The sequence below is a fragment of the Limulus polyphemus genome, unplaced genomic scaffold (genome assembly GCF_000517525.1).
Source record: "Limulus polyphemus unplaced genomic scaffold, Limulus_polyphemus-2.1.2 Scaffold295, whole genome shotgun sequence".
NCBI classification, from domain to species: domain Eukaryota; kingdom Metazoa; phylum Arthropoda; class Merostomata; order Xiphosura; family Limulidae; genus Limulus; species Limulus polyphemus.
In genome coordinates, this window is record NW_013665905.1 from 32,417 (window position 1) to 43,699 (window position 11,283).

The 11,283-nt window shown below is 30.4% G+C and overlaps 1 protein-coding gene across 2 annotated transcripts in view; it reads left to right on the top strand.

The window, feature by feature from the left end:
* Window positions 1–11,283, top strand: part of LOC106457144 (serine/threonine-protein phosphatase 4 regulatory subunit 3A-like) — a 58,604-nt gene that overhangs the window by 23,003 nt on the left and 24,318 nt on the right. For both annotated transcript variants that reach the window (XM_013916531.2, XM_013916532.2), the window contains exons 7-12: window positions 3,068–3,217; window positions 5,634–5,678; window positions 7,481–7,597; window positions 8,331–8,385; window positions 9,001–9,077; window positions 9,813–9,915. In XM_013916531.2, the coding sequence (XP_013771985.1) occupies window positions 3,068–3,217; window positions 5,634–5,678; window positions 7,481–7,597; window positions 8,331–8,385; window positions 9,001–9,077; window positions 9,813–9,915 (547 nt within the window). The remainder of the gene's footprint in view (window positions 1–3,067; window positions 3,218–5,633; window positions 5,679–7,480; window positions 7,598–8,330; window positions 8,386–9,000; window positions 9,078–9,812; window positions 9,916–11,283) is intronic.

Below are 11,283 nucleotides of genomic sequence, written 5' to 3' on the forward strand. Positions count from 1 at the left end.
CCTCATTCCTCTCACGTTTGTGATTACTTTTGTCCTGAGTTGTAGACTTTCTTCTTTTATTTTTCCCGATTCCTTGTCATTGGTATCTATCTGGCCAGTTTGGTGGTCAAGACCTTTTCCTTCTATTTCCCCTATATCGTGTTTTTCATCTTTTTCTTTCTACTCTTCTGGATTCCCTCTCCTACTTCCCCCTTTATCTGAGGCACTTCTTATGGCTTCTGTAGACATTCATTCCATTGTCCCTCTGTACTTTGTTCCTCTGCTGTTGGAACTCATTGGGTAAGGTTACATTCTTCTTTACTGTATCCCTTCCTTCTTCTTGTGTACTTATTAATTGCATGTCTCTCTTCCATCACCCAGATGTCTTTATTGGTGTTCCTTTCCCCCTGCTGACATGGTCAGATGTTATAAAGACTTCTGTCCTCCTTATCTTCCCAGGTTTTTCCTCTTTCTTGATCTTGCCCTTTACTTCTATTCCTCATCCGGCTCAGTCTCCTTCCCACCTTTCTATTCCATGTTCCAGGCCTTCCTCTTTCTTTTTTTCCTTCTTCCATCTATCAGAAGTTTTGTCCGTCACTCTTCTTGGTAGTGACAATTATACACGTACATTTCTGTGGGTACCTTTCCCTTCTTCTGCTGGTCTCAGTTTATGCTGACAGTCATTTTTCCACTTCTTCATCATAGACTCTTTCCTCACTCTTCTCATTTCCTTTTCTCCTCCTATCCTTCAACCCCATCTGTGATCTTTTTCACCCAGTCTGTGGTTGGTTATGATTGATGTGTCACACACCTTTCTACACTTCTCTTGGCTTTTCTTTCCTTTGTTTTCTCTTTACATCTTTTTTTGCACTTTCCATTCCTTGATCTTCCCTTTGACTCACCATCAGCCCCTCTTCTATTTGTTGATGTAGTGAGGACCTTTACTTGCTATATTCATGATTCAAGGCTAGTGTCCTTTTTCTTTGACTGTTTATATCTGTTTATCCATTCTTGGATGTTTCCTCTTCTCCTACCTTTCTTCTTTTACAGTGCTATGCAGTTGGAGGGGTGGGTGGGGATTCATTTTAGGATCTAAGTCCTTTCTCACACCCACTCAGTATTGGATACTTTTGGGTATTTTCTCGTCTCAACCGAATTCAGCCTTTCTTCTTCGCCTGTGAGCTATAATATATGTGGTCACCAGGTTTTCACTTCTCATTTTCTCCCTGCATGAGATGTTCTTTCCCTTTTGGGGACTCTGGATTCCCTAAACCCCCCTCATTCCTTAGGGGCATGCCCTCATGTATCTCTTATAGTGGACCTTGTGGACCCAAGATTTTTTTTCTTGGAGTTCTTTTGTTCTCATTTGTGACCCTCTTGTCAAGGAATTGTCACAGTGACTGAACCCTGCATGTACAACTTACCTGCATTTCCTTATCGCCTGTCAAACCAGATTTCTCCTTTCTTCAATGCTTCTGTCTGATTGAAGTACATTTTTCATTGAGGACAGAACTTCCTACATTTCAGATGCCAGAAAAAGAGTTCACTCCACACCATTCTTGCTCCTACTAATGATTTACTTGGTCTCATTCCACTCAGCTTATTCCATGGTCTTTTCCTGCTCCAGTAATTCTTGTAGCAACTGTTCCAGGGCTTATTTGTTTTGGGTATTAACCATAAACTTCTGTGCAATGTTCACAATCTTTGTCAGGAACTTCGATCTTGGTGGTAGGCCACTATTGTGTATTCTATCAACAGAAAACCTCTATGCCCCCAGATCTTCCATGGTTGGAAATGTCCATCTTGGAAAATTTAATGTTTTTCATTTAACTTTTCTTATCTAACCCAATAAATTTTTAATTTTTACATTTAAATTACTTTTGTTAAAAAGATGTAACAATAAATAGATAAAAAATATACATAATAAACAAGAAATGTAGCACTTACCTTAGTCTATTTGTACTCTAAAACATATTTCAGTAAGACTACTTTTCCCACTGTTGGCTATCCACAAAATAATATATGTAATTTTCATACATGCATTTTGGAACACAAAAAAAGTATATTAGGCACTAGAATAGAGTGACTTAAAAATATATAATTTATCTGGTTTTCTAAATAACATATAGATAGGTTAAAAAAAGTTCCATTACTACTTGGAGCAACATCTTTAATCTAAATACACCAAGTTCTTCCTGCAAACTATTGGCTTTGACAACTAAAACAAAACAGTCAATGATTTATGTAATTTAAAATATTCTCTTCATATTGGTGATAAAAATGTCCAGTAGCAATGTCAGGAACAATAAATAATTTCTTAAAAGAGAATATGGGAGGGGCTTGTCATCTGGAATGAACGAATATAGTGATATCCCAGTTACACAAGAAGATAACTGGTTGAAATTTGATATTTTGGTTTGTCAATATCTATAGTACGTGTTTCTAATTGGTTGAACTGTCTGGTACTTTTATAAGAGAGGAGAAAAATCTATAAATCAGAAGTTATAGCACCACCACATCATGTGGCTTGGTGATGCAGATTGAGATTTTATTGAAATGTTTCATTTTTAAGTTAAGAAAATAAGATTTAGATAATATAAAAATTTGAATTATAAACAAAATTTATATGTCAGATATATTAACATTATTCATAATAAAAGTTAATTTATTTTATTCTTGGTTGATAGTTTTCATTAGCTGTATGTTTTTGAAAAATAAAATTATTTACTAACACAGAACTATACACGTATAGTAAATTAAAACAGTGTTCTTCAAAAATTAAATTTCTGATTTAAACACTTAGTTTCGTAATTGTAGATTTTAGTAAAGTAACAGCCTGTATGACCTAGGAAGGATAATGAGAACTGGTCACTTATAACCAGAATTCCCATGTGATTATGATGTAGAGATTGTTATCCAATATAAGTAAATGAGCTTATTTGAAACTATGCCACTGAAAGGTAAGAAAAAGTTAGCACAAAATTTAGTTAAAAGCTGAATAATTCCAAACATTTTTGTTGTGAAACAATACAAAGATGTGCTTGTGAACAAAATATACACTAAGTTTTATACAATTTTATTATTGCAGGAGGAAGAAAAGTTCCTTGCAGAATTATTTGTTCAGTTGACAGATGAAACAACAGATGACGAAAAAAGGAAAGATCTTGTTTTATTTCTGAAAGAATTCTGCACTTTTTCCCAAACACTTCAACCTCAGAGTCGAGAAACTTTCTTCAAAGTATGTTTTCAAGCATAGATTACAATATTTGTGCATGTTATATATCAGATTATGTATTTAAACAAAAAACAAATTATATAGCTTTAAATAGAATTTCAGTGTTTGAAAAGGTAAAATAATATGTAACATCTTATTTCCAATAATAACAGTGTCATTGGTTTAATAATTTTTATAATTACGTGTTGTTGAATATGCTATTAAACTTGGGAAATTCAAATTTTTAGTCATTTTTTTCTGTGGCTAGAGTACTTGGGGATAAAACCTTATTGTAATTAACAGATTCCAACTTTTTAATGTCACCTATGGTTGTTCATGAGATTTACAATAATCCAAGGAGAAAGTGTGTTTGTGTGTGTGAGAGGGAAGAGGTAAAATGTTATTGCCTATTAAACCGTTCCAGTAACAATTGCAAATAAACCATGCTTAATGTCAAGCTTTTGAAACAACCACTGCTGTGCATTTTGATACTTGCATGTGACTACTGCAGTTTTTAACCAATCACAATCTAGTTCACTTATTTTCCTGATCTTACAAAACAGTATATTTACAGCATTGACTTTTTTTTGCACAAAAATGTCATTGAAGGTTTGCATGTTAGTTGGTAATAAATTTAGGTAGTACTGGTTGGAGAAAATACTGGAAGTTACATTTGTTGTTGGGACTAAACCATAAGTGGTGAAGTCAAAACTGAAAGAATTCATTAAAACTGCTGATTTACTAGGAATAGCTTTATGCACAATATGCAATGAACTTATAAACTATGCTTCACATATAATTGCTCTACAGTTTTGACACATGGCAAGGCCTGAATTTAATATCCATTTTTTGATATCCTGCTTAGCTAATAACAGTCAGAAATCTAGTAGCCTGTCAGAGATTTAGCCACATCTATGTATTATCATGTGACATTGAGATGAACTCTAAACTTGGAATACTTCCAAAAACTGCTGAATTGTATGTCTCACAACTTGACCAAAGTATTCAAAAGACTAAAAAACAAATGTGAAGCCCAATAAATTTATTTGTTATATTTTAATTCACATTATCTTTTAGTATTTCAGACAGCTGAATAATTCACAAGAATAGATTAGTTGCATCAGTTCTGCATATTCTTGAAAGCTAGTGTAAGTATAGGATCAATGTAATGAGCAGAAGGCATCTCAGAACACCATACATTCAAAAGATGATTTATTTTCACTAAATAAATCGTCATAGTTCTGTATCTTTAAATTTTTAGTCTTCAAAATGTTATATGTATACCAGTACTATTTCAATGCTAAACAGTTAGGCCAGTGATGTCAAGTGTCTTACTAACGTATTTTTCTTACCTGAGGATAATTTTCATAAAAATTATGTTGAATCCATGAAAACACAAGATTAAGTGGTGGAAGAGAGTTTGTGCTCAGAAATATAACAGACAATAATTCATGTTTTGAAATCAAATCTAGTATGTTTAAAAAAATATTTTTACCAAAGATTAATTAGCCTTACTAAGTCAACAGCTAATAAATAAGAGGATTTTTATAATTGATAAGAGTGACATCTAAGCTTATAGTAATTGCTTAAATTAATTTTCATGAAATTCCAGTGCCGCAAAGATATAGTAATGATCTCTAGGCTGCAGTGCCTGTGGCTGTCATGAAATTCTAGTTGACTGAAATTTTCACTAGCCAGTCTTGACTGCTCATATTGCTAAACTTGGACTAGTGAACTACTACTAATTTTAGGCCATTCATGAAGCTACTAAAAATAACATAGAATTGTCAGATAAGTTATGAAATGTGGATAATTTTCCTATAAAGTTTAAAGGTAGGGGAATGCATCATAGAGCTTCTAATTTTCAAAATGTTATGAGGGAGCATCTTTCTGGAACCCCTTAGCACAGGGCTTAATCCCTGAATAAATGAAAGTGCAAAATCTTGGCTTCATGCATCTATTTCTCAATCATCAAACTTGTAATTATTATTGTAAATTCTTGTTGAATTGTTGTCATGCTTAGTAAGTCTAATTATTTTTATGTACATAAGGATGCTAATTGCTAACTAGTTTCATCCTATGTTTTTGCTAATAATCTGCTGCCATCTTTAGGGAAATCCTAAGAAGGACTATTTCAGTCAAGAGGATAAAGTCCACAATTTAATCCCAGCTACTGTTAGCATAGAAATACTTATTCTTGGGAGTTCTCCAAAAATGGGAGCAGATTAGCATCTGATACATAGGATAAAACCAGTTAGTAATTAGTGTCTAATTATATGTATTTAAATGACTTAATAATTACTAGTTAGACTTAGGTGATCATACAGGCTACTAATAATGACAAGAATTGATATCTGATTGCCTTAACCTTCATTACAAGTATTTAGTTTTTGATATTTGTCACCTTGTGTGTGATTATTTGATCATTGTATATTTTCAGACATTGTTGAATCTTGGTGCTTTACAAGCATTAGAAATAACACTGGTAAGAATTGTTTGATATTTTCTAATTAATCTAAAATTCTCTCTCTCTCTCTGTTATGTATATGTTAACTTACTTTTGTAACATTTTATATGACCTATTTTTTACGATATATAATTTTTCTACTATGTGTCTAAATATAAGCCTTATACGTACAGTTACTCAGTTTTTTTTTGTTGTGTATGTAAATATCAGTTTCTTGTGTGTGATTATATTTACTGGAAGAAGTGTCATGTCTTTAATATAATTGCAAGTTTTAAGTAATTGTCTCTTTCTGTAGTTAAGTCGATCTTAAGTTTTGAGTTTTGGTTGGTAGCATATTTGAATTACCTAACTAATTATGAGAATTCTTTGAAAAAGAAATATTACCAAACTTGCTAGAAGTATAGTCCTTAGGTACAAATTGTGGAAATCATGTTTTTTGTTGCTTATTTGTTATAAAAGTTGAGTAAGTTAGATGTTTTGAATAATCATCTTACTATGATGGACGTAGTATGTATGTCGGTATCTATGTATGTAACCAAACCTCCTGTGCCATCTATTGAATGGCATCACAAACCAAAACCCATAAAAAAACTTCACACTTTGGAGATTCAAGATTCAGAGAATTAGAAAAATAACTGTAGTATGTGCAACAACCATTTCTTTATAATAGAAAACAATTTTAAATAAAAGTAATCACAAGAACATGACTGTATGTGAGGGTTTGGTTATATCTTTATTGATGTAATTTTTAAATGTAGTACTGAGAAACTAGTATTCTTCTAAATCTGTTACATATTTTTTTCAATAAATGGTATCATATTCAATATATAAAAACATTAAATTTATATCAGTAAAGTTTATGTTTGTTTGTTTGAAGTTAAGCACAAAGCTACACAATGGGCTATCTGTGCTCTGCCCTACACGGGTATTGAAACCCGGTTTCTAGCATTGTAAGTCCGCAGACATACCGCTGTGCCACTGGGGTGGGGGCATTTGGATTGTGCTCTTTAGTCATATGCAACTCACTGAATTAAAACGATTCAATATGCAGAGCTCAAAATTTGCAATCCAAACACTTTTCATCATGCAGTACTTCCCAGAAAAAAATCCTTTTTTAGTAAATGTTAATTTTTTCCAATTTTTTTTGAATGAGATACGAATACTATGATTAGTAATTACTAGCACAAACAGCTGCCTGTAGGCTGGTGTTTCTGCTAGTTATTCTTAATAGTGAAAGTGACACTTCATCCATTTAACTTATTCAAGATTAGAGCTGAGTAATTAGTGAAATTTGATAATCGATTAATAGTAAAGCTCATTAATCAGTTACATATAACTATTTGATTATTCTCACATGAGAATTGTAGTTGGAATAATCGAAAATAGCAATAATCAGAAATGCTAATTAATTGATTTAATCATAATTTCAACTAATCTTTTATTTTACATGAAACTAATTGGTATTAATAGGTAATCAAGTTAATTGCCCAGCTCTATTCAAAATCATCACAAGAAATTCCCCTTTTTTAGGTTATTACTGTTGATGATATTAAATAGCATGTATACTTCTACTATGTCATTTCCCAGCCAGTCTGACAAGCAGAAGGATATGACATATAGTGTAGGTAAATGTTGCAATCAAATTTTACTAACTTTTCTTTTTTTTCTTTTTGAGTAATAGATTTAAATAAATATAGCTGCAATAAGTATGTAGATATAGCTCTTTAATAACTTATGTAGGTTAGAAATATTTTCTGTTTCAGCCTATCTCCATATAGCTTTCTAATAAATGTTTTAATACTTTTGTATAATCTCTTTAGGGTATGGATGATCAAACTATCAAATCTGCATCAATTGATATTCTATCATACATAGTGGACTTTAGTCCACCAATGGTTCGTGAATATGTCCTTCAGCAGAGCAATCCTCAGGATGATGTAAGTATATGTTTCTAAGACAAAGGAATTCTTAATATATAATTTTCCAACTTAATACTTAAAACTATTGACTAGTAATACATTTTTCATTTTGGTATTCAATAGATTTATATTTTTGATGATGGATGAATATTTGTTCTCAGGAGTCAGTGTAATTCTGTAATGAAGATAGTCTAAAGTTTTTCATTACAATAAAAGATGAAAGAAATTTTTTTCATATACTTTCACATTTTAGCTGTTCATGTTAGTATGCATGTATTTCAACACTTAAAGTTAAAACTATTATTTTTCAAAAGGATGTTTTAGTATTGTTATCAGAACATAATATTTAACATGTCAAGAATTTTGTATTGAGTTTATCTTAAACTCTTCACAGTGTACTGGGTTTCATTTGTTTATTGCTAAATTTCTGAGATTACCTTTAAGTGAATCCATCCCTGAGAGACATTAAACTGAATTTAGATTAAGCCTTTTATTTTTTTCCTGTTTGCTTATGCTCTAATAACCAGATAATTTTAATTGGCATGCTTCTGATATGGAAGTCTCAAAAACCTTTGTATTTACACTTACACTAGTATGTGAAATGCATTGATATGAAATTTAAACCGGTAGGATATTATAATTTTGTAAAGCTTAATAACTGTTTGAAATAAGGTTTATTGGTTTTGTATCTGCAGATTATTGGTAAAGTAGTTTATTTTTTGACTAAAGTATCATTTCCTCTTTTTTTTAGGATCAACTGATAATCAACATCATTATAGAACAGATGATATGTGATCTCGACCCAGGTATTACTTTAATTGTGGCAACACTATTACTCCATGTAAGAGGGAAATGCAAGTTTTTCTTTTCCCTAACAAAAGTTTCTAAGTTGTCAACTCTTAATTTTCTTTAATGACATAGCACTTTAAATTATATAAGCAAAGACAAATTTTTATTTAGGGAGCTGAATATTTCTTGAAATTTTTATATGTTATGATAGGTAAATAGGCATATAATTCATATAAAGTTTGTATGATTTGACCATCAAACAAGAAACAAGTGTCACTTTGTTTAGAATTTCACTTAGAAAATAAAAATTTGGATAAATTTTTACAATTTACCAAAAATAAAGTTTATGAAGTTTGAGAAATCGTGTTTTGTCACCACTTTAAACATACTCAAAATATTATTTGTCTGCTATTGTTATATTTAGATCTTATTTATCAAGACTAAATTTCATAAGAATTTTTTAGTGGCTTAAATTATTTCTTGTATCAGTTATTGTTAACAAATAGTCTTGATTTTTATTAGCCACAAAAATATACTATTAAGTTTCCTTTTAAGCGAGAATACTTGGTTAATAATTTTGTGATTTTTTTTCTGATTTATGTACAGAAAACTAATAACTCCTCCTTTTTCAGATCTTGGAGGTGCAGTTCAACTTTCAGGAATCTTAAAGCTTCTTTTAGATCCTGACAACATGTTAGTTACTGTGAACGTAAGTATATTATTAGTTTATTCTAAATTGCGTCATAATCTTGGGTTAAAAGTTAATCATTAAATCATGAAGAAATTTTTGAAGGAAAAATGATAATTTAAATATGTTTAAAGAAGATGTTTTATTAACTTGTACCTTTATTAAATTCTCATTAATAATACGTTAAGTCTTTGTGGTATATCATTGATTTCATTATTTTTTGTTGATTTAAGTTGTTTTTTTGTAGATGTAGTGTTGAAGTTTCTTTTCATTTGTATTTCAAAATGTCTGCTTGTCTCACAGAGATGACAAATGATACATTGTAGTATGTAATTGTTTTTTCTGATTATGTGATGGTTTGATTTGTATACAAGTGATATGTATGTTTTGGTTAACAGAAGTATGTTTACTTAACGTCACTTTTAATTAATTGTTCTGTAATCCACTAATACTTATAACATCACAAATTCAAATTTTACAATTTATTTTTTCTATGTATTAACAACCTTTGAGTAAATAATATACCTTATAACGTATATCTGAACCTGTATAATAGGTAATGACCCTCACTATTTTGGTACCAATGGGTGAAATGAACCCATCAATCATGAATGAAATTGGACGTTTGATATTGGACTTAAGAATTATTTTGAAGTGACCTTTATTACACACACATAAATAAGTATATATATGTGTGTGTGTCTGTTTTTGGTTGTTTTTTTTTTAAATTAATGTTATTTTTTGTCTATGTTTTAGAAATCAGAAAAGACAGATTTTCTCAATTTCTTCTACAAACATTGCATGCATGTATTAATAGCACCAGTGTTAGCCAATACAGCAGGAGATAAACCAAGTAAAGGTAAGTCACCATAGAATACTTTTAAGTAAAAAAAAAAATTATTATTAACACTTTTGCTACAGACATCTTATATGTGTCACAAGGTTTTAATGAGTTTGATTCAAAATTGAATTAAATAATTTGTTATCACGATATGTAAATAAATATAGCATAAAACATAGCTAATAATCCAAATTTTTAATGGTATATAAGTTTTAGGTACTTGATTTTATAAGGCAATATGAAAACAAAATTCTGAATCTCCCTTAGTGTGAGAATTGTTACATTTTCTCTTTAGGCATTCCTTCCTCTTTAATTTATTTACCACTCTTCCAAGAATACAATATTTAATGTAAATTACTCATTATAATGTTGTCATGGCTCAGGAAAAGCATAATTTTTATAGCCCTCAATCTTATTTGGTTACAGAGCCATCAAATAGAAAATCAGACCCCTCTTGCCACTCCTACTTATCGGATCTCCTCTCTCAGGAATTTCCAGTAGTTCTCTCTGACATTCAATACTATATTATTTATAATAAATTGAAAGTCAAGGTTTTACTTTATCACATTATGTATTATATTATGTCATTTTCTGTACAGAGAATTGTCAATTGTGCTTCCAGTTTGAACTTTATTCCCACAGGAAGCACATCGACTAGCTCAGATGAATTTATAATGGCTTGTTGCATAGTTAAAGCCAAAATAATTGTGGTAGATTTGGGACATTGTCTGTTTTTTTGCTTGTTATTATTCTATCTTATTTGGTGCATTATTTAATTAAATAAAAAATTATTTAGTGCACTAGTATAAAAAGAGTAGAGTTAAGTGTCATCAACAGTCGACAGCAAAAAAAAGACCCAGGTAAGCACTTTATTTCTTTTCTTTCTTTTTTTCATATGTATACTTTATTTATTATTATAAAAGTTACTAAAATGTAGAAATTGGGATTTTTTTAGGTTAGATCAGATAAAAATAAAGAATAATGATAATAATAATTAAAATTTTTCATGAGGTACATTCTTGAGTAGCCTGTACATTATGTAATTCGATAGGTCAATTTGGAGTCATGAACTCGGCTGGTTTGACCAAGTCCATAGTGAGAAAGTTGATTTTTTTCTGAATACCATTTAGTATAAGAAAGCAAGATGTAGTATTCTGAAGTATGAAATATTTATAAGTTATTTGATATCCTTGTCTCATTGACTTATATTTATATTTATTTCTTAAGTTGAAATGTTTTGTTTTATAGTATCTGCTGTCAGAAATTTCTTTTTTCCAAGGAAACTATTTTTCTTTTTGGAGAATCTATAACTTACAAAAAATTGTAAAAAATTGTTTTGCAGCTTGTATATTACTTTTCTTGTAAAAAATTACTTAAAAAATACAC